At 41.0% G+C, this 25,183-nt stretch overlaps 1 protein-coding gene across 1 annotated transcript in view; it reads right to left on the reverse strand.

Moving 5' to 3' along the window:
- The window catches only part of TMPRSS15 (transmembrane serine protease 15), a 615,681-nt gene that overhangs the window by 423,157 nt on the left and 167,341 nt on the right, over positions 1 to 25,183 (reverse strand). The window contains exon 7 of the mRNA XM_073617070.1: positions 1,516 to 1,624. Within this exon, the coding sequence (XP_073473171.1) occupies positions 1,516 to 1,624 (109 nt within the window). The remainder of the gene's footprint in view (positions 1 to 1,515; positions 1,625 to 25,183) is intronic.

The raw sequence follows: 25,183 nt of genomic DNA on the forward strand, positions 1-25,183 counted from the left end.
TCTTCATAGGCAACACTTTAAAAAAATGTAATGGTTACCAGGTTAGAGTTACAGAGAAGGTCTTTTGCTGGAATTATTACTCTCACTTTGACGATTGTGGCGATACCTCACATGTGTGATTTGAACATTGTTTACATATGCGGGCACGACTTATGTATGTATTTTCTTAGCTGCGCGAGCACGCGGGGACAGGGACACTTTACATTTTTTCTTATTTATTTATTACATTGTCCCTTTATAAAAAAAAAAATCTGATCACTTTTATTGTTGTCAGAAGGAATGTAAACATCCCTTGTGACAGTAATAGGTGGTGACAGGTACTCTTTATGGAGGGATCGGGGGTCTGAAAGACCCTAATTCCCTCCTTTGCACTTAAAAGTATTCAGGTCGCCAAAAAACGGTGATTTTGAAAACTGTCATTTTTTAAAATCGGCGCTATTGGCAGCCGTAAAAAATTCTGTCAGTAAATTTCCCAAGTTTTGTCAGTAAAAAATAGTAAAAAAGTTGTAAATCCTGTTCCAGTTCCTCTCTAACAGAAAAATAAACCTTGCGTCCAACAAATAAAATGTCTTCCATCTACAAGGCTACCAGTTTACAATGTGCCTTCCCTAAGAACTGAAGAGAAAAGGACAGCCTCGGCACTCTCATTGGTCCACACATGTATCTTAAAATGGTTGTAAAATCAGAAGGGCTTTTTATCTATACATTAAGATAAAAAGCCTTCTGTTTGCAGCAGCCCCCCTCAGCCCCCCTAATACTTAACAGAGGTCCCTATAGCTCCAGCGATGTTGTAGGAATGTTTTGGGCATCCAGGACTCCCCTCCTCATTGGCTGAGACAGCAGCAGGGCACCATTGGCTCCCGCTGCTGTCAATCAAGTCAAGTCAGTAAGGCAATGAGGATAGAAAGGGGGCAGAGCCAGGACCTAGCTCCGTGTCTGAATGGACACAGGGAGCTGTGACTTGGCTCAGGTGCCCCCATAGCAAGCTGCTTGCTGTGGGGGCACCCAACAGGAGGGAGGGGCCAAGAGAGCCGAAGAGAGACCCGAGAAGAGGAGAATCTGGGCTGCTCTGTGCAAATCCAATGCCCAGAGGAGGTAAGTATAACATGTTTGTTATTTTTAATTTTTAAAAAAAAAAAACAAGACTTTAGAATCACTTTAAATTTCCTATGGAAAATCAATTGTTGGCCTCAATTATAGACATGCTTCCTGAACAAAGTACTGGAAATCTATTGGCCAAAAACAGACTGACCAGAAGACTTTCTGTAAAGAGAATGTGTGGCACCCAAGGACCCAACAGCAAAGATGTCAATTCATTGAGGACAGCAGAGTATCGAACTTGTTGTCAAAAGGAGGACTTGCCTTTTAAGGATAAGTGTTGTAAAAGAAATTCTAGCAATTTTACCATTTGAGCATTTTCTGCTAGCTACTACATGAAATTGCTTAAAGTGTTTAACACAAATACAAAAATGATCAAATAAGTAGCAATCAGTTTAAAAATTAAATTGCACATACCTTATTATCCAGCGACAAAATAGATTTGGATTGTAATTTTCTGGATAATTTTGAGAACGAAATATTCCTTCATCTCCAGTTAGCAGAAACTGACCATCACAGCGTGAGCCTGGGAATACAATATACCAAATGCTTACTTATCTTCAACATAAAATAACATACCATTTACCAAATTTTCCTGGAATTTTTTTTTAACTCAGTCATACAAAAAGTCTACAGTGTAATATTTTAGCTGAAACAGAAAAAAATTCCGCGCTAGAAATACAAAAGAATAAGCAGCAGTAAACAGTGCGACAACACCAACCCAACAAATAAAAATAAATAAACTGGATCTGGAGGAAGTCAGATGTGAACTTCGGGTTAATGAGGACGTATCAAGGTGCTTTATGTCAGCTCCTAACCTACTAAGAATCTGTTTATCATCGTGATCTGGTAAGCACAATCTACAGCCACGGTGGTGGGGTTTTTTTTCACTTCCCTCCCCCCCTTTTTTTGGTTGTTTTTATGTGCACACCAGGGTGATTGGTATGTTCGTATGTCCATGTTTAACATTTAACATACTACACTATGGCCAGTTTTTTCTTGTGTTTGCTTTTCTCCTGCATTTATTGAGGGGATTTTGATCTGACCACGGACGGTGCTGATTGGTCCAATACCTCAGAGGCCCTGGCAAGGGTTTTTTGCCATCCGCTTATATCTTTGGATTTCTGGTAAGAGCAATCATAGCTCATTTGGAACAGCATCCTCACTTATACTGAATACTTACTACCTTGGGAATTTGGACTTTTATTTTCTGGACTTGTTTTTTATATTTTGTTGGGGTTTGGTCACACTATTAACTCACCCAACACATATAATTTTTGTTTTAGCGCAGTTTATTTATTTTTATTAATATTTTAGCTGTACGGAGAGGATGCATATATTCTGTGTATGGTTTTGTATGTCTCAAGTTTTTTTATGAAGCAGGAGATTTTTAGGGAGTATGTATTTTTTTTTTTGTTTACATTTCTTTATTGAGAAAAGCAATAAGGTGATGTACAGTAACTCGAAAGACAAATATAATTGGCAATTGGTATCAACATTAAGGGTCCTTTCACACTGGGGCGGTTTGCAGGCGCTATTGCGCTAATAATAGCGCCTGCAAACCGACCCGAAAGTGCCGCTGCTTTAATTCCAGTGTGAAAGCCCCGAGGGCTTTCACACTGGAGCGATGCGCTGGCAGGACGGGAAAAAAAGTCCTGCCAGCATCATCTTCGGAGTGGTGAAGGAGCGGAGTCTATGCCGCTCCTTCACCGCTCCTGCCCATTGAAATCAATGGGACGGCGCGGCTATACCGCCGGCAAAGCGCCTCTGCAGAGGCGCTTTGCGGTGGTTTTAACCCTTTCTCGGCCGCTAGCAGGGGGGTAAAACCACCCCGCTAGTGGCCGCATACCGACAGTAAAGCACCGCTTACAATAGCGGCACTTTACCGCCGACAACGCCCCCGCCCCAGTGTGAAAGGACCCTAAAGGAAGGGGTTACAGTACTAGGCGTATACCAACATGTCTAGTACTGACCCGTTATATGCCCCCAAAGAAGAGAACATAAAAAAAGAGGAAGGAGTGGGTGGGGGGGGGAGGTAAGAGGGGGAGAAGGAAGTAGATAGATGATGAGCAGGTTAGTGCTTAATAGTATAAGGTGAAGTAGTATAGTAAGCCAATCAGTAGTCAAACCCATAAGGCTCAGTTTGTTCCAGGAGATGAGCCAGCATAGTTGGCACCTGGTAGTTTAATCAAGGACTAAGCAGAGTTCTATGATCTGATAGCCAGAATTGCCAGTGGTGATAGAATTTATCAAGTGTCAGCTGTGCCTTTGCAAACAGCAACTCCATTGTTAGATGATCGTTAAGGATATCAATGGTGTTATGAAGAGTAGGTGCACAGGCCTGTTTCCAAAGCCCGCAATAGATAACCGGGCAGCAATGAGTATGTGTGTAATGATGGAGTGAAATTTCGAGGGCCAATTCGAAAGGCCTAGTCCAAAGAGAGCCATTTGTGGGGTTAACTAAATAGGTAGGTTAGTAACATCCTGAATACGTTTTGAGATGCCCGTCCAGAAAGCAAAAATAGATGGACATGTCCACCAAATATGGTAAATATGTCCATCCATGTCACAATTTCTCCAACATTTGCTGGAATGAGTCAGGAACATTCAAAATAATTTCACAGGGGTGTAGTACCACCTATACAGTATTTTCATTTAGGTTTCCCAGTGGGAAATATTTTTAGAGTACATGGTGGATGAGCAAAGTGTTCAATACCAGATAGGGGGAGGAATCTGGATTTGTAACTTGGAATCCCAGTAGGGTATAGTTGGGGTGTGTTCCTCCAGATTTGGTTTTGTTAGTAGGCCATAAAGATAGGATATGCCACACATTTTGTTGCTGGTTGGGGAGTATGTATTTTAACATAGTCTAGCTATAATAAGTTATATCTGAGATCTCAATGTGATGCTAGGAGAGAAAAAGCCCTCTCAATACTGGAATTTATCTAGAATTTCCGTTTTCTCTGTTAGCTTTAGACATGATGTCACTTGTACATTTATAGGATTTTATACCTTAGTTGAAAAAAAAAACCTAAGCCAATAGCTACAAAAAGAGGGGTGATGTATAAAAATGTGAAGAAAGGTGAATTTATGATGTCTATAATAGATTGTAGATATGTAAATTGTAGGTATGTAGATTTGAAGCCAATTTATCTGCATGTGCAAATAGGGCTAAAACTAGTGCTCATTAGGCTAATTTGTCTTCTGAATGAAGGTCTTTTTATTATGGGCAGTAGTGATATACCACATAATGACCACTAGTTGGAGCTGCAGAGCATAGTAAATACATAGGTCTTTATAATAAGAGATACAGTAATGTATCAATTTGAGAGAACACTAGAGGGAAATAGCAAATACATATTGGATGAATGGCTACGATATATTTTTTTATATATAAATAGCTCCCATATTGTACCTATGTTTACTTCAAAACACATTTTAAAAACTTTGCTTTTGCTTCATATGCATTGATGTTTGAAGTGAAGTGGAATAGTTTAATTTATAGGTTTGTAAGCCAGTACATGTGTTAAGGGTTAGACTTTCATTACTGGATCTTTGAGGTATGTCACTTTTGGCTGCCAAAAAAGCACCATTGCATTATCAGGCAAGGTGGAGCCATTCTGTGATCTGGTGCAGCAGAAACAGGCCAGGCAAAGACATTTTTTGGTAATTCTGGAGCAGAGAGGAATTAACTGTACAATGATCTGTTGCTGTGGAGGAGGTTAGATTAAGACTGGATTCAAATGGAGTATGGAATAAGTCCAAATATGGTAGACAATTTTGGCAAAATTTGAAAAAAAGTAACCACAGCTGGCCAGAAGTTAAATGCATAAAAACATTGTGTCACCTACATAACATGGTTCTAAAGGCTCAAGGTTCTCCTCAGTGAAGCAGCACCCCCAGCCAGCCTAGTACTCACCTGAGCCCCAACTCGATCCAGCAATGCGCACGAGCACCTCGGCTCTCCTCAATCTCATCATTGGCTCCCACTGCTGTCAAAGTCAGTGAGCCAATGAGGAGAGAGGAGAGAGGGTGCAGGCCGAGCCGCATCTCTGTGTGTGAATGGACACACAGAGCCGAGGCTCGGGAACAAACCTGCTTGGTCCCCCCATTGCAAGCTGCTTGCTCTGGGTGCACACGGCAACAGGGAGGGTCTAAGAGTGCTGGCAAGGGACCTGAGAAAAGGAGGATCATGGTTGTTCTGTGCAAAACCACTGCACAGAGCAGGTGAGTATGACATGTTTGTTATTTCTTTTTTTTTAAAGAAAGCCTTTAGAAGCACTTTAAGTTCATTTCTGCAAACACAACTTTTTCTGTTTACTTTATATTAATTACATTATTCACTACAGTTTATTTATAATGGAAATTGTATGGCAGAATAATGATCCTTTAGCATCTGCACAGTTTGTTTGTTAGCTTACTGATCTCAGTGGGGATATATATTTGTTTTGTTGTTGTTTTTTTTTAGCATAACCCATATGGTTGTGTCTGTGAAAATAGAATAGTGTAATTCAGACTTTCAATTTATGGAAGGTTTTTCCTACCTGCTTTCTATCAATTGTTTTCTTTACTGTACATGCTTTAATACCCATGTCTTTTAGAAATGTATGACAACCAAAGACATATCAGACACACCATTGCACTAAAATCAGCTTGTAATGTTTTAACCATGTACTTACACATTTGCATTTTTAATAAAGAATTGTTATTTTTATATAAGCAGACTTTTATGTTTCATATCTAATGTTTGTGTGTGTGTGTGTGTGTGTGTGTGTGTGTGTGTGTGTGTGTGTGTGGGGAGGGGGGGTTAGGTCCATATATATTTGGACACAGGCACGATTTTCATACTTTTAGCTCTGTATGCCACCAGAATAAAATTAAAATGAAACAATCCAAATTAATTTGAAGTGCAGAATTTCAGCTTTAATTCAAGGGGTTGAACATAAATGTCAAGTACAAATTTTAGGAACTGCAACCATTTTTACACACAGCTCCCCCCCCCCTCCCCATTTTCAGGGGCTAAAATATATATATATATATATATATATATATATATATATATATATATATATATATATATATATATATATATATATATATATATAAAAATATCTCACATTTTTGTAAATATTTTATCATATCTTTTCATGTGACAACACTGAAGAAATTACACTTTTCTACAATGTAAGGTAGCAAGTGTACAGCTTGTATAACAGTGTAAATTTGCTGTCTCCTCAAAATAACTCAACACACAGCCATTAGCATCTAAACCACTGGCAACAAGTGAAAATGTCCAAATTGGGCCCAATTAGCCATTTTCCCTCCCCAGTGTCATGTGACTCTTTAGTGTTACCAGGTCTCAGGTGTGAATGGGGAGCAGGTATGTTAAATTTGGTGTTATCGCTCTCACTTTCTCATACTGGTCACTGGAAGTTTAACATGGCACCTCATGCCAAAGAACTCTCTGAGGATCTGAAATAAAATAATTGTTGCTCTACATAAAGATGGCCTAGGCTATAAGAAGATTGCCAAGACCCCGAAACTGAGCTGAAGCATGGTGGCCAAGACCATACAGCAGTTTAACAGGACAGGTCCCACTCAGAACAGCCCTCGCCATGGTTGACCAAAGAAGTTGAGTGCACGTGCTCAGCGTCATATCCAGAGGTTGTCTTTGGGAAATAGACGTATGAGTGCTGCCAGCATTGCTGCAGAGGTTGAAGGGGTGGGGGGTCAGCCTGTCAGTGCTCAGACCATACGCCACACACTTTAAATTGCATTTGCATTGCATTAAATTGGTCTGCATGGCTGTCGTCCCAGAAGGAAGCCTCTTCTAAAGATGATGCACAAGAAAGCCCGCAAACAGTTTGTTGAAGACAAGCAGACTAGGGACATGGATTACTGGAACCATGTCCTGTGGTCTGATGAGACCAAGATAAACTTATTTGGTTCAGATGGTGTCAAGCATGTGAGGTGGCAACCAGGTGAGGAGTACAAAGACAAGTGTGTCTTGCCTACAGGCAAGCATGGTGGTGGGAGTGGTCTGGGGCTGCATGAGTGCTTCCGGCACTGGGGAGCTACAGCTCATTGAGTGAACCATGAATGCCAACATGTACTTCGACATACTGAAGCAGAGTATGATCCCCTTGCGTCGGAGACTGGGCCGCAGGGCAGTATTCCAACATGATAAAGACCCCAAACACACCTCCAAGACCACTGCCTTGCTAAAGAAGTTGAGGGTAAAGGTGATGGACTGGCCAAGCATGTCTCCAGACCTAAACCCTATTGAGCATCTGTGGGGCATCCTCAAATTAAAAGTGGAGGAGCGCAAGTTCTCTAACATCCACCAGCTCGGTGATGTCATCCTGGAGGACAGCTCTTTTATAACTGAGGGCGGGGCCACACAATGACATTGCTTGGTGACCCCGCCCCCCTCTGACGCACGGGGACATCCCTATGGCTTTCCCGTAGCATCAGAGGGGGCGGGGTCATATTTATATGACCCTGACACATAGTCAGTAGACGCTATAACTTTTGCGCAAACCAATCAATATATATAATATATATAATTTATACATTTAAATAAATAAATAAAATATATATAAAAAATATATATAATTTATATATATATAATAATATATCACTTATTGTGATTTTTTGGGGTATTTTTTTAACCAAAAATATGTAGCAGAATACATATTGGCCTAAATCTATGAAGACATTTTGTTCTTCAATGTTCTCTAAGTTCTCTGAAAGCTCCCAATGTTAACAGTGAATTCTCTGGAATCCCCCTACCCCTTCTTGTTCACACTTTTTTCTGTCCGCTTCCCCCCTCTCTTATCTCCCTATCCCCCTATTGTTTATACTGCCTTCCCTGGAATCCCCTTCCCACTCCTACATGCTATGTTTAATGCCAGCAAGATAGAAGAAAGAAGAAGCATTTAAATAAAGGAATTGTCAAAAACTGTCTCTTGTCATTTTTAACATTTTTGACACTTTTTTCGTGAAATGGTAGGGGTACTTATGTACCCCCTTACCATTTCACACAGGGGGGGGGCCGGGATCTGGGGGTCACCTTGTTAAAGGGGGCTTCCAGATTCCGATAAGCCCCCCGCCCGCAGACCCCCACAACCACCGGCCAGGGTTGTGGGGATGAGGCCCTTGTCCTCATCAACATGGGGACAAGGTGTTTTGGGGGGCTACCCCAAAGCACCCTCCCAATGTTGAGGGCATGTGGCCTGGTACGGTTCAGGAGGGAGGGGGGGCCGCACTCTTGTCCCCCCCTCTTTTCCTGCGGCCTGCCAGGTTGCGTGCTCGGATAAGGGTCTGGTATGGATTTTTGGGGGGACCCCACGCCGTTTTTTTTTTTTTTTTTTGGCGCGGGGTTCCCCTTAAAATCCATACCAGACCTGAAGGGTCTGGTATGGAATTTAGGGGGAACCCCACGTCATTTTTTTTTTTAAATTTTGGCCGGGGTTCCCCTTAATATCCATACCAGACCTGAAGGGCCTGGTATGGAATTTTGGGGGACCCCCACGTCATTTTTTTTTTTTAATTTTGGTTCGGGGTTCCCCTTTGGGGAATTCCCATGCCGTTTTTATCAATGAACTTCTATGTGTATTGTCGGCAATGCAATAGCCGCGGGTAGTTTTAAATGAGTTTTTTCCTTCAAAATGTCATTTTGCTGTCAGACTGTTCTAAACACAGGAAACATGCGCCCCTTTACAGGCACACTATAGACACCCCCCAGGTACGAAATTTAAAGGGATATTACACTTTTATTGATTGACTTTAAGTATTATTAAAATCACTGCTCCTGAAAAAACGGCCGTTTTTAAAACTTTTTTTTGCATTGATCCATGTCCCCTGGGGCAGGACCCAGGTCCCCAAACACTTTTTATGACAATAACTTGCATATTAGCCTTTAAAATTAGCACTTTTGATTTCTCCCATAGACTTTTAAAGGGTGTTCCGCGGCATTCAAATTTGCCGCGAACACCCCAAATTGTTCGCTGTTCGGTGAACTTGCGAACAGCCAATGTTCGAGTCGAACATGAGTTCGACTCGAACTCGAAGCTCATCCCTACCCACCATAACATCTGCTGTAATGCCATTTGCTCCCCTCTCCTGAGCATACTGTACAAACCATCCTCTTCTGTATGTACTGCCCAATATCATTCTATATCCACATAGCCTCCCTGACGGTATTCCCGAGTGTGGCTCAGGGTTAAATTTGAGCACCATTAGCGGTAACCCTGAACCACACTCGGGATTACATCTCAGGATCCTGGTGCAGGTTACTTACCTTGTCTCCAGGATCCTGCGATGTCCCCCCGCACTGCCTGCGGGCTCCGTCCTCTGCCCGAAGCCTCTCTGTGCCAGGCTCCATTCCCTGGGAGCGTCGCGACGCACGGGGGGCGGAGCCTGGCGGCAAATTAAAAAAAAGTCATAATCATAACATCTTACAGATTACAGTACTATATGAAATCATTTCACTTCACTTTTGTCCCCAGTGTTTTAGCCCATGCCCTGCATGCAGTTTTATAATATATATACTGGTCTTTCTGCCTGGAAACTTGAGATTGTCCATAGCAACCAAAAAGTGTCCCTTTACGTCAAAAGTGGCTTTAGACCAGCTAGAAAACAGCGATAGTAAATTAGAACACTTGCAGAATTGAGTGATAGTGAATCGTGGGGAAATTTATTTTATTATTATTATATTATTATTTTTTTTAATTATTTATATTTATTTATTATAATATAATTTATGATTTTGTGTTTCAAACTTCATTATACCTGGGATGTCTACTAGACTCTTGGTGGACAGATAGAAGTGTGTTATTGCTAAAAATTACAGACCTAAAATATAACACGCCAAATTTCTATGCAAAATAATGGTACCGCTTTGAGACGCAAAAATCTGAAATAATCATACCGCCAGGGAGGTTAAGGACCAAGCCTATTATTCAAACTTGTTGTTAACAAGTTAAAATCATTTCTTTTTGCTAGAAAATTCCTTAGAACCCCCAAACATTATATATATATATATATATTTCTAACACCCCAGAGAATAAAATGGTGGTTGCTGCAATCATTTTTGTCACACCGTATTTGCGCAGTGGTCTAACAAGCGCACTTTTTTGGAAAAAAGGCACTTTAAAAAAAAAAAAAAAGTAAGCAGGGGCACAAGAGAGTGACGGGAGGGGGGGGGGGGCCTGTCCAGCCGCCCATAAAAGTGATATTGCGCCAAATCCTCCACAGAGACCACTTTTATCTGAAAGCGGACTGCCTGCTGAAGAAGAGGATACCGGGGTTATGGTAGCTATCTGCTGCCATAACAACGATATCCCTCTTCAAACAGCTGCCGTATAATGACGGCGAGCGGTCCGGAAGTGGATATACACCCCTCTGCTGCACATACTGCCCACTGTCATACCCTCTGCAATCCTCCCCTGCACATACACCCTGCTGTCATACCTTCCACATTTTTCCCCTGCACATACTGCCTGCTCAAACCCACCATCCTCTACTTATTTTTTTATTTATTTTTTACATACTTTGAACTGTCATACCCTTTCCACATACTGTCTGCTGTCTTGCTTTCCATACTCCTATCCTGACCATAATGTGCCCTGTCCTGACTACCAAAATAACCTTCATACTCCTCTCCTGCCATCATACCTTTCACACTCCCCTCCTGCAGATACTACTCTTCATCATATCATCATCACTAGAGAGCATAAAAGGTATTGATACCACCACAGTGTGCATATACAAGCAGTGTGCCCAACCACCGTAGCTGTTAATTGAGCTTACCAGACGGCAAGCTTAAAAAGGCAGATGGCTATAGCCCAGCCAAGGCCTCTAAGCTTGTTGATGATCACTGTGTTCGGATGGCAGGGGATAAGTCTCAATAGCCCACTTCCGCTATCCGGGAACTCCCCATTGACAACGTCAGATGATGACAAAACGCATCTGGGAGGGTACGCACTGACATCACCACGCCATCAGAGTAGGAGAACGGGCTCCACTTGCTTTGTTTGTTTATGCCGGCCGGCTTTCGTCTGTGCGACATCGCTGTTTTAACTGTAAGTGACTACATGTTTTAATAATAAATGGTTGGAAGGTATCACACTATGGCCAGTCTTCTCTTCTTCTGGGCTACCTGGGTTTCCCAATGAACATATGGATACGTGGATACCGGAAGTGGGCTATTGAGACTTATCCCCTGCCATCCGAACACAGTGATCATCAACAAGCTTAGAGGCCTTGGCTGGGCTATAGCCATCTGCCTTTTTAAGCCTGCCGTCTGGTAAGCTCAATTAACAGCTACGGTGGTTGGGCACACTGCTTGTATATGCACACTGTGGTGGTATCAATACCTTTTATGCTCTCTATGGACATTTTGCTTTCCCTGATGTCAAATATTATGGACTTCATTTCTTAGCGCAGCTTTTTCCATTCTTTAAACTTTCTGTGTTATCGCACTGTATGCTGCTGCTTTTTGTTGTGGTTTTGTCGGCGCGGTATTTTTGCATACCTATATCATCATCACTAGCAGAAGGTATGGCAGCAGGCAGTATGTGCAGGAATAAAGGAAAGAAATGCGGAGGGTTTGGAAGTGGGCACTCCTCGCTTGAACATACTCTCCACCATCATACCCTCCACATTCCTTTCCAGCACATACTGCCCCATGTCATATTCTCTACATAGCTCTCCTGCACATACTGCCTGCTGTCATACCTTCTGCCTTTTTCTCCTGTACATATTGCTATCTTACCCTCTGTCCCCCTCCCTCTATTTTCCTCTCCTACACATACTGTCATACTCGTCATACTGTCACGCTGTCATATTCGTCCACACTCCTCTCCCATATATACCGTCTGCCCTTTTCTCCTGTACTTATTGCCTGCTGTCCTACCCTCTAGCCTCCTCCCTTTGCATTCCTCTCTGGCATATACTGCCCACCCTTCCACACTGCTTTCCTGCACAAACTGCTTTCTGTCAAACGGTCCTTTCCTGCACATAGAACATACACTATATTGTCAAACGTATTGGGACGCCTGCCTTTACATGCACATGAACTTGAATGGCATCCCAGTCTTATTCCGTAGGGTTTAATATTGAGTTGGCCCACCCTTTGCAGCTATAAGAGCTTCAACTCTTCTGGGAGGGCTGTACACAAGGTTTAGGAGTGTGTCTATGGAAATGTTTGACTATTCTTCCAGAAGCGCATTTGTGAGGTCAGGCACTGATGTTGGATGAGAAGGCCTGGCTCGCAGTCTTCGCTCTAATTTATCCCAAAGGTGTTCTATTGGGTTGAGGTCAGGACTCTGTGCAGGCAAGTCAAGTTCCTACACCCCAAACACGTTCATCTATGCCTTCATGGACCTTGCTTTGTGCACTGGTCCAAATAATTTGGAGGAGGGAGGATTATGGTGTGGGGTTGTTTTTCAGAGCTTGGGTTTGATCCCTTAGCTCTGGTGAAGGCATCAGCATACCAAGACATGTTGGTCAATTGCATGCACAAAGCAAGGTCCAGAAAGACATAGATGACCGAGTTTGGGGTGGAGGAACTTTACTGACTTGCACAGAGTTCTGACCTCAACAAACGCGCTTCTGGAAGAATGGTCAAACATTCCCATAGAAACACTCCTAAACCTTGTGGATGGCCTTCCCAGAAGTGTTGAAGCTATTATAGCTGCAAAGGGTAGGCCAACTCAATATTGAATACAATATTGTAAAGGCAGGTGTCCCAAAACTTTTGACAATGCAGTGTATATGGTTAAGGAATAAAAATGACCTGTTATATTGAGCAAGTGATTTGTATGGCACAGGCTGCCTTTTAATATACATTTTATATTAGTAAATCAAGTGTTTGAAGCATCAGCTGGAAAAGAATGTGTTTATGAAGTGTTGAATGCAGTGATAACTGTTCTGGGCAACATTCAGTAATTGCAGTGCTCAATAAAAACATATTAACTTTTAATTAGGTGATCTGATAAAATGACACTTATACAAAATATATAGTATCACATTCTAACTTTGTACCTTTTTTAAATATCCGTTTATAAACAAGGTATGCATATTTAAACCAATTAAATCAATAAGAAGAGGATTTAACATATATAACAGCTAATCAAAAGCAAGGTGCTTGAGAAAATGTTAATTCACATTTTAAATTAGTACATCTAAAGAAAAAAAAGGTTTACATACTTTCTATGCTACCATCTATCTATCTGGCACATTGATTTGCCATGTATGCCTCTACTGAGAAGAGACAGGAAATGATGGAAAATAGCTATAAAGAAGACACAGACAAAAGAACATTTTTATACAGGTGTCTGCAGGAAGTGAGAAAATCTAAATAAAATTGGGATACACACAGAAAAAAAAGTTAGTACACTATTATGTGCAGAGGATACTCCTTTCACCCTGGATATCTGTTCTCGGCAAAGAGAATGCATCCAAAATAATTCTGGCAGGATATCAGAAGGTCTGCTCACTGGTGGCCTGTGAAGCTTGGTGTGAAACGCAATTTAAGATCACACATCGAGCTTACAACCCTTTCTGTCACAGTTCTGCAGACACCTGTCCCTGGTGTGCTACCTCCCAATCGACCCTTCTCCACAGCCTGTGGGACTGTCAAGCAACTTCCTTCTTTTGGGACCAAGTCCTCCACTACATTATTCAGATCTACCAAGTCTCCGTGCCCTAAGATCCTATGCTCTGTGTCTTCAGTTGTGAAAAATACGCCAAACTCTCCGCCAACATCACATTATAAGAACCTTCCCCAATGGGTTCATGTCTGTTTTCTAGTGGACTTCTATGCAAGCCTGGAATTATCCAACTCTGCCACAAATATCCACGGTAAAGCAGGCAGTCAGATTCTTGTTCCTCTTGGAGAAACTGGACACTATTACACAAAACTACAAGTCCATACAGCGTTTCATTGCCAGGTGTTGTTGTTTAACGGAATGTTCTTTCTCACCCAAGGAGATCTCCTCACATAAAAAGCCCTTCTGCTACACTGACTGGTACCTATGTGCTGACCTAACCAATTCATTGGGCAAGCTTAAAACCGAAGATACTCTGTGATACTTCCGGGTCATAGGCCCTTTTCAATCCCCCTTTTAGCCTTTTTAGACATTCCCTGCAGTGTATGCTGTTGTACTCAGCCTATAACCTACTTCTGTTATCTGTCTGTGTTTTAGCAGCCTTCTATACATCCAGTTGCTAATTTCACTGCTTCCACTTCTCAGGTTCCATTGGTAGAGTTTGTTCCTTTGTATTTATCCAAGGCTAACTATGTTTACCTTCTGTTTCCTAACATTGTGTAATGCTCCTACACCTTTTAACATGCGCTGTTTTCCACTGTGTTACCCAGTGAAGATGCTAGTGTTTTCTCTAGACGCCTTTATGGACCTTATGTGTGTTAACCTCTTAAAACCTAATAAACCTATTTAAAAAAAAAATGTGCCAGTGTTGGGAACCCAGTCACAACTCCAACTGGAGTTTAAGAAGTGAGAATAGGAAACCAATTCTTCCTTCTCCACAATCCTGGCCTTGGGTTAGACCAGGGGTCTCAAACTGGCGGCCCTCCAGCTGTTGCAAAACTACAAGTCCCATGAGCCATTGCAAGGCTGACAATTACAAGCATGGCTCCCACAGGCAGAGGCACGATTGTAGTTTTGCAACAGCGGGAGGGCCACCAGTTTAGGACCTCTGGGTTAGACCTACTACATTGGATACTACTGGAACTTGGAAGGCAAATATCAGGAAAATGTTAAAGTGGATGTAAACCCAATTTTTTTTTTCTTTTTGATGTAATAATGTAGAGTATAAGATGTCCTATCATTTGAGCCCATTCTTGCCGCAAAGAGTTAATCCAGGTCTGAGCAATCCTCTTTTATTGTTCAGTGAGATAAATCTTGACAAACAGAGAAAAACTTTGTCAAATCCTCCCACTTGCTGTGAGTGACAGGTGATTTACATCTCGTGCACTAGCCTAAGACATGCATTATTTTTTCATTCCCACCCCCACTCCTTTCTTCAGCAGCTCTGCAAGGATTGGCTGTTCCACACCTCACCATGATTTGGCATGCTGAAGTCATGTGGTTACTTCCCTGTCTTTTCACTGGATGTTAGAGATCATAGCAGAAGTTCAGTGTAAGAAATACACAGGAGAAAATGCATATTGACAAGGGGAGTGTAGAGGTGAGCGGGGAGTCTACTGACATCACGACTCCGCCCACCGAGCTCCAGACAACAGACCCACTCACAGAATCTGCAGTTTTTTGGGTCTCATAACAGACAGAGGGGAGACATTTGACAGGTAAAGATACATGCAGGAGGCATGTATATCCTTATAGATAACCCCTATGGCAGTAGTTTAGAAAGGATGACATTGGGTTTACATCCACTTTAAGCATTAACATATTTGCTACCATTTGTTCTATTGGATTTTCATGTTCCATTTTTGCCTACATGCACTTATTAACTGGTAAAAATATGAAATCCCTAAAACCACTTCATCAAGGGGAGGGCAACCACCTACTGGACCCCCATATGGGAAGCAGGTAGGTGGTTGTCTTCTTTACGGTTTTTTGGGAACCCCACTCAAAGCTTCCCTCACATCGTTGAAGGGCACGCAGGCTCCCCACTTCCTTACTATGGGAATACCAGTCATTAACTATAGACACATGTAGTGTCTGGCTAATTTGCTCAGGAAAGGGGGAAAAAAGGTGCCTGGTTGTTTATTTTGTGTACGCTAAAAAAATAAATAAATAAATAACCATAACCACAAGTGCTGAACCCATATTGGAATCTGGTTTACCACTTTCCATAGACGATCACTGCAATTTTAGTAGAAAATCAAATTTTTCAAAAGATGGTGAATTCTAGTTAAAAACAGCTTGAAGCAATGTCAGTTTAGCGAACAGAAAAGGTATTTTTCTTTTACATGTGAATGTTACACTAAAGAACATTTTCTATTGAACAACAGATGTTGCTGAATGTCTGAGGTTGGGTGAAGGTCGGATGAATGTTTACTAATTTGGCTTGCTATATAAAGTAATTGTTGACTAAAGAATTTTTAGTGAATGCTGGGAAAATTGCTCGTTGAATGATAAATTTATAAATGGATTTATATAACTCTTCCACGTCCTAACAACAACAAAGTGTCTGAAGTTAACCACTTCAGCCCCGGAAGATTTGACTGCTCAATGACCAGGCCATTTTTTGTGATACGGCACTGCGTCACTTTAACTGACTTTAACTGACAATTGTGCGGTTGTGCAAAGCTGTACCCAAACAAAATTGATGTCCTTTTTTTCCCACAAATAGAGCTTTCTTTTGGTAGTATTTGATCACCTCTGCGGTTTTTATTTTTTGCGCTATAAACAAAAGAAGAGCGACAATTTTGAAAAAAACACAATGGGGGTTATTTACTAAAGGAAAATCCACTTTGCACTGCAAGTGCACTTGAAAGTGCACTGAAAGTGCACTTTGAAGTAAAGTCGCTGTAGATCCGAGGGGGACATGCAAGGAAAATAAAAAACAGTATTTTAGCTTGCACATGATTGGATGATAAAATCAGCAGAGCTTCCACTCATTTTAAATCTACCCCTTAGATTTAGAGCGACTGTACTTTCAAGTGCACTTGCAGTGCATAGTGGATTTGCCTTTCGTAAATAACCCCCTATATCTTTTACTTTTTGCTATAATAAATATCCCACTTTTTTTTTCAAAAAAACACATTTTTTCCTCAGTTTAGGCAGATATGTATTCTTCTACATAATTTTGGTAAAAAAAAAATCATAATAAGCGTATATTGATAGGTTTGTGCAAAAGTTATAGCATCTACAAAATAGGGAATAGATTTATGGCATTTTTATTATTATTTTTTTTTTAGTAATGGCGGTGATCTGCGATTTTTATCGGGACTAGGATATCGCAGTGGATAAATTGGACACTTTTGACACATTTTTGGGACCATTGACAATTATACAGCGATCAGTGCTAAAAAATGCACTGATTACTGTATAAATGTCACTGGCAGGGAAGGGGTTAGCACTAGAGGGCGATCAAGGGGTGAACTGTGTTCCTTAGGTGTGTTTTAACTGTTGGGGAATGAGATTGACTAGGGGAGGAGAGAGATCGGTGTTCATACTTAGTATGAACACCGATCTCTCTCCTCTCCCCTAAGAGAACTGGGATCAGTGTGTTTACACACACAAATCCCGGTTCTCTCTCTGTCATGAGCGATCGCGCAACTCTTCCATTTTTCACAGCCGTGAGTGCAGTTACACAGTCTCTCCATTGACAGGATGCTGTGGAAGTGATTTCCTCTTCCAGTGGCACTGCGATCAAACCTGCAAGATTTCAGATTCTTTCTGAACTTCCTGCTACACCCCATGTGACCGCGTGACATCACATGGGGTGTATACTTTGCCATCGGACTACATAGCATAGCAGTGTTTAGCCGCAGCATGCAGCAGCCTGACAGGTGCACAATATGAGAATGGCAAAACTACTGTGTAATTCTGCACTGTCAGGTAGGCTATGAGCGGCAGAGCATGGTCGCCATTGCAACGTCGGATCGAAACGGAGGCTTGGTTAAGGCGCGACCACACATGTGCGAGAATACAGCAAGACATACATGGAAGAGCGGAAGTAATTTGCAGTGCAGACTCGGGAAACAATACCTAAAATGGCGCAGCCTAATTCCTGGAGATATTTATAAAAGTTTTAATAAAATGTAAGTAATATGCGATTGAGGCTTATTTACAAAGGGTGATTGCTTATAACTTCAAATCATGAAAAGTGGCAACAGAGTGGGAGAGTTTACTTCCTCTTTAATGTGGTGGTAAAGTCCACTTTTTCATTTGTGCCTACAGGTAATCCAATAAAATGGCTTATGTGTAGGTACAGTGAATATCTGTCAAATTCACATTTGTAGCAGCCAGTGATGCTGCCGACGCATGCACACTGCACTTTGAATGAACACTAAGTGTGCCATCCATTCAGAGTGCTGTGCCAGGATCGTGACTCCCGTGCATATGCGTAGGAGTGACGTCATTGTGGCCCGGCCATTCAAATGGCTGATGTGCGCAACCCTGGAAAGAAGACGCATTGTATGTGGTGCATACTAGCACATTATGACATTAAAGTGGTTGTAAACCCTATTCATGAAATCTGACCTATGCACATATATCTGTAGCGTTTACTTATCTCTATCCAAAGCTCTAAGTGCCGTGTATTTCTGCTGCTCCGTTCCTCTGTTATCAGCATGATAATTTCTGACAAACTCTCTGATACAGGAGATAAAAGCAGCTGGAAATTTGCACCGGGGAAGGACAGAGAGCTTGTCTATTCAGACTGCAGCTCTGCAAGTTTCTTCATTCCCCTGCCTATGTGGAGGGGGGAGTGTGCCTTTCCTCCAATAAACTCTCACACAGTGTATGCCCAGACTCCCCTCCCACTGCTGAAACAGGAAGAAAGATTTGTAATGAAATGCATACTTTCTAAAGTATATAGAAAGGCAAAGACAGCAGATAAACAAGTAAAACTTATGTAGGGAGATTTGTTTCACCTCTATGTATCATCTGAGGCTGTTCATTTCACTGGGTATAGGAGGGGATTTACATCCACTGTAACGTGCAGGAGGACCTTTTTTTTTTTAACAGCAAAATGTACTACTGCTTTACCACAGCAGTCTTTGTTTTAATGCTTTTGTTTTTTTTAAACTGTTGGTTTGTTTTTCAGCTTCCTTTAACAGACTAAGCTGTCTAGCAAAAGTGACAGAGGGTTAAAACAAACCATTTAACACTGACAGTGGTGCTTGCAATGATCAGCTTTTATTTATTTATGTAAAAGTTTTATCCCAAAAGGAAAAACAACTGTTGCTGTAACTGCTTAAAAAACTGTTAGCTGGTGTTTGGCTTTAATTTGTTAGTCACGTATGTAAGATTCTTCTAAATCTATTAGTCCATCTAACACTAACCTCTCCAGACTCATGGAGCTCCCGGCTGGCGCGCACGCAATGGCACGGCGGGGAATTCAAATGGAGGTACCTGTAAGTCCATTTGCCCAGCCATGCCATTCTGTCGACGTACATCGGCGTGCGCCGGTCGGGAAGGGGTTAAAAACTGATCACACTAAACAGGAGAACACACCATGGTCAGTTCTCTAGCTATGCTGGGAACTCAGTGTACTCTCCTCCAATGATCAGACTTGTCCTGACACACCCCTGCTGCACAGCCATTCCATGGGAAGCTCAGTGTGCTGCTGCTTCTCCTCCTTCCAGCTCTTATGCAACTGAGAACAGTGAAAATGTGATCACTTATAAAAAAAAGGGAAACAATGTATTTTTAATGTTTTTTAAATTTATAAACAAATGTTTTGCCTTGCATTTCTATTTTAAACTGAATAGGTTTGTTTCACAAGGTGATTGTTTACAATCACTTTAAGGGTCGGTAAGCTGCAATATATTACACATTTTGTTTTGGGGTTTTAACGGTTTTCATAACATATTAGTTTAGAAACAGAAAAAGTAGACAAGTGCATGACAAAAAAAATAGTTTTGTTTCATTTCGATTCGTTAATCTAGTTATTTAGTTAGGTAAATTTGGTTGATTCGTTCAATTTGTATTCGGATTTCGTATTCTGAATTAGTTTTATGTCCTTTTCGCATTTTCTTTGAATTTACCTATTTTTTTCGTTTCAAAACATTTGGATCGGTCAAATCGAAAACTTTCGATTTTTTTTTTTCGATTTGAATGTGGCAAAGTGAACAAACAAAAGAAAAAATCTTCATGAAATGATTACAATGACTCTTTAAATCACCTTTGGCTTAACAAAAACAGCATTATTTCGAAATGGTACTCTAATAACGCACACAGTCTTTGATTTCAGCAATTTGTGTACAGTAAGAATTTGACTGGAATTCAATGTAAAATTTGATTTGAATTTCAATTCGAATTTCGGAAATTCAGACAAATTTTGTTTTGTTATTCAGAGCATTCAGTAAAATTTGTTTATACTGTAATTCGGATATATTTGAATCTCTGAATAATGAAAAATGTGTCCGAATATTAATTCATAACGAAACGAACTGATGAGGAACAGGGAGGCTAAAATACTATCTCCAACCTAATCTCTCAATAACTGATCTATTTGTGATCTTTGGAATTGCAACTTCAGTCACAACAATTGAAGTTCCAATCAGAATAAAATATAAATGTAGAGATTAAAGGGGTCTATTTATATTTTTTATACAAGATTCACACAGTTTTTACCCTGATCTCCAATATTTCACTCAACTCCAACAATGGGTTGTAAAAACACAAGGATGTTGATTTTCTAAAACTGTAGATTGCATAATCTGGCGCAGTTCAGCATGGAAACCAATCAGCTGTCAGGTTTCTTTTGTCAAAGCTTAACCTGTTGCCGACCAGCCGTCGTCATTATATGGTGGCAGGTTGGCACGGCTGCGCGAACCGCCGTAGGTGTACGTTGGCCACTTTAAGAGCTGTGGGAGGTGCTCACGCACACCTGCAGCGCGACACCGGAGCCGATGTGCGCGGCCTAGCAGCCGCGATCTCCGCTGGCCACCTGAGATCTCTCCACAGAGAGCCAGAATGGGGATCTGTCAATGTAAACAGACAGATCCCCATTCTGACAGGGGAGGAGGGAGAGATCTGCTGTTCCTAGTGATCAGGAACAGCGATCTCTCTCCTCCTCCAGTCAGTCCCATCCCCCCACAGTTAGAAACACCTCCCAGGGAACACATTTAACCCCTTGATCACCCCCTAGTGTTAACCCCTTCCCTGCCAGTGACATTTTCACAGTAATCAGTGCATTTTTATAGCACTGATCGCTGTATAAATGTCAATGGTCATAAAAAAGTGTCAAAAGTGTCCAATCTGTCCAGCGCAATGTCACAGTCCCACTAAAAATCACTGATCACCGCCATCACGAGTAAAAAAAAAAATCCCCTATTCTGTAGACACTATAACTTTTGCGCAAACCAATCAATATATGCTTATCGAGATTTAAAAAAAAAAAAATATGTAGAAGAATAAATATTGGCTTAAACTGATGAAGAATTTTTTTTTTACTTTTTTTAGGGATATTTATTATGACAAAAAGTAAAAAATATTGTTTGTTTTTTTCAAAATTGTCAGTCTTTTTTTGTTTATAGCGCAAAAAATAAAAACCGCAGAGGTGATCAAATAACAGCAAAAGAAAGCTCTATTAGTGGGAAAAAAAGGACGCAAATTTTGTTTGTGTATCTCTTTGGGAATCTCATGATAGTTTTCTGGAATCACATTAACCACTTCAGCTCCGGAAGGTTTACCCCCCTTCATGACCAGGCCATTTTTTGCGATACAGCACAGCGTTACTTTACGTGACAATTGCACGGTCATGCGACGCTGTACCCAAATAAAATGTATGTCCTTTTTTTGCCACAAATAGAGCTTTCTTTTGGTCGCATTTGATCACCTCTGCAGTTTTTATTTTTTTTGCGCTATATTGAAAAAAAGACTGTCAATTTTGAAAAAAAAAAAAACAGTATTTTCTACTTTCTGCTTTTAAAATATATCCAATAAAAAAATGTAAAAATTGCATTTCTTTTTCAATCTCGGCCAATATGTATTCTGCTACATGTATTTGGTAAAAAAAAAATCCCAAAAACGTGTACATTGATTGGTTTGCACAAAAATTACAGCGTCTACAAACTATGGTATATTTTTATTTTTTACTAGTAATGGCGGTGATCAGCGACTTATAGCAGGACTGCGATATTGTGCCGGACAAATCAGACACTGACTGACACTTAACATTTTTTGGGGACCAGTGACACTAATGCAGTGATCAGTGCTAAAAATGTGCACTGTCACTGCACTAATGACACTGGCAGGGAAAGGGTTAACATCAGGGGCAATTAATGGGTTAAATGTGTTCCCTGGGAGTGATTACTAACTGTGTGGGGGGGGGGGGTTGCTTGGACTGGGTGAATGTAAAGATCTGCACATTCTCCTCTCACAGAACGGCGATCTGCCTTGTTTACATAGGCAGACTGTCGTTCTGCCTTTCTCCTGAACGATCGGCGGGTAACCTAAAAAATAAGGAATGTGCACTTGTTCTGATCATTTAGGATTAAATTATATGAGAATATTCATAAAAATTGACAAAGCTCACAATAATACAATAAATGAAAACACAAAAACACAGCAGCCAATATATAACCGATTCCACAAAAAATTCCACACATGCAATGATAAAAAAGCACCAATTATTATCTTTTAATGAGTGACAACATAAAATATTATTATGTAAGATTTTAACCAGTGGGTATTCTTTTGCAAACAGTGTATTTATACAGACTGGAGGAGGAGACATATCGCTGTTCCTAATTACTAGGAACAGATGATCTGTCTCTCCTCTCCTGCTAGAACTGGGATTTGTGTGTTTACATACACAAATCCCTGTTCTGGCTCTCGTGCCCACGATCGCGGGTGGTCGGCGGACATCGCGGCCACCAGCCACGTGCATCTGGTCCCCCGCCATGCAGCCAGTGCGCCTGCTATGGCTCTTAAAGGAGCCGACGTACCAGTGCGGCGATTCGCGGGAACGAGCCGACCTGCTGCTGTATAATGATGGCGGTTGGTCGGCAAGTGGTTAAATTACAAACCCCCTCACACTACAGTCCCAAGCAGACCATAATTAAGTGCACACATCCTTAAGGCTGCATTCACACCTGAGCATATCATTTTCAGGTGTTTTTCGGGCACTTTCTAAGCTTTTTTTGCAGCTTTTTACAACTTTTTAAATGCGTTTTAGAAGTGTATTACAAGCGTTTTACAGCTTCAGATGTTTTTGTTTAGCTAATAGAAATCATTAGGGGGAGGAGAGGGAGAAGAAATTAGGTGTGGAGAACTGCTATTTGACCATTTTACGGGCATTTTACAAGCATTTTTCTGCTCAAGTCAGGCGTTTTCTATTGAAGTCTATGGGACCAAAAATGCTTGTAATCTGCCAAAAAGAATTTTTTTGAGCATCAGGCATTTTGCTTTAGGTGACAAAACGCTCATATGTGAACAGGGTTCATTGAAATGAATGGGATTTTGCTTGTTGGGCGTTTTGAAACTTTAGAGATGAGCGTTTTAAGAGCTGAAAAACGCTCAGGTGTGAATAGGTGTGAACACCCTCTATGTGCCATGCTTCCAGCAGTCAAGGCTCCTTTTCCCTAGGGCTTCAGAGGACATTGTTCCCCAAGCCCTAAACATATTTGTTTCAATATGGTAATTTTTGTCTATGTTTCTAGTGTTCACCGAATACTTCCTATAGCTCCTAAGTCTAATATTGTGACACATTGTGGTTGATTTACAGTACAGCTGCCAACTGTCCCCTGATTTGGAGGGACTGTCCCTGATTTGGAGCAATGTCCCTCAGTCCCTCTTTCCTCCTCATTCGTCCCTCATTTTGGTCTGCTCTATATAGTTGTATATAAAATGCACTTTTTATCTTTCAAAAAGTGTTTACCAGTGCTAAATCTTTCATCCAATTTCTAAATTGCTGCATTTGTAAATTTTAAAAGCCAATATAAAGGAATAGTAATGGTAAAAAAAAAGCCCTTGTGGATTTAATTAACCTTTTGTTTTTGGTTAATTCTCCTTTAAGGCGGTATGGCAGGGGGCATGTCCTATGCCTACATACGTTTTCTAGTAGGTGTCCCTCATTCCCATCTCAAAATGTTGGGAGGTATGTAAAAGTGTGGAGCACGTTCATTTTCATAGTGAATTTTCTCCTTTCAATGGAAATCTTCACTTTAGCGTAGTGAATTAGGTGAAGTATTTTTCCTTTGCTCATAATTGGTTATTCTTTGCAAAGTGAATCTCATTACTAAGATAAGTGAAAATTCACTTTGCAAAGTAAAAATTAACTTTAAAGGAGAATACACATTACTGCTTTGGTAAATCAAGGTCAATGCTGTTGATTTACTGAAGGATTGGAACATGTTCATTTTGAAAAAAAAATGTCACTTACCTTAGTAAGTGTGGTAAATATTCACATTGTAAAGAATACCTAAATATAAGCTTGCCAATACATATTTATATCCACTATTTTATTTAGTTATCTCTGCCTGTACAGTACATTAAATCATCCTTTTTCAAGGTTTTATCAGGATCACGTAGAAGCCATTAACTTCCTATCTGTCCTGGGAATCAGGAAAATACACTCTTCAGGGAGGGGAGCTGGATATGTCTGTCCTTCTTGTCAGGTTCTCAGGATAGATTTAATCAAGAGAAAGAAGTACATTTGTTAAATAAGATTAGATGAACACCCATGACATCTAAAACTACAGATCCATGATTAACAGAAACTGCATGAAAGGAAATACACTCCTGACAGGAGCAACACATATGAATGTGGCATGGTATGTTTGTATAGAGTCTATGTTATTGGTGTGAATAGTGTGTGCATGGTGTCCATATGCATGTGTATTTGATACCCTAATGCCGCGTACACACGAGCGGAAATTCCGCCAGCAAAAGTCTGATGAGAGCTTTTGGTCGGAAATTGCGACCGTGTGTATGCTCCATTGGACTTTTGCTGGCAGAATTCCAGCCAGCAAAAGATTGAGAGCAGGTTCTCTATTTTTCGGTCTGAAAAAGTTCCTATACGAAAATGCGATCGTTTGTATGCAATTCGGATGTGCAAAAAATCACGCATGCTCGGTAACAATTCGACGCATGCTCGGAAGCATTGAACTTCATTTTCTCAACTCGTCGTAGTGTTGTACGTCACCGCGTTCTTGACGGTCGAAAGTTCCAAGAACTTTTGTGTGACCGTGTGTATGCAAGCCAAGATTGAGTGGAATTCCGTCGGAAAAACCATCCAAGATTTTTCAGATGGAAATTCCACTCATGTGTACGGGGCATAACTCAGTGATTATGAATGTGGGCAAGGAGCAATGGTAATGTACAAAGTGCATTGATCATTGGCAACCACTCAGAAACAGTTGCTGATCTGATCTCAGCACAATAAAGTTGCAATGACATCTCTGTACAAGCCTGATGCC

Source organism: Aquarana catesbeiana, linkage group LG02 (genome assembly GCF_042186555.1).
Source record: "Aquarana catesbeiana isolate 2022-GZ linkage group LG02, ASM4218655v1, whole genome shotgun sequence".
NCBI lineage: Eukaryota > Metazoa > Chordata > Amphibia > Anura > Ranidae > Aquarana > Aquarana catesbeiana.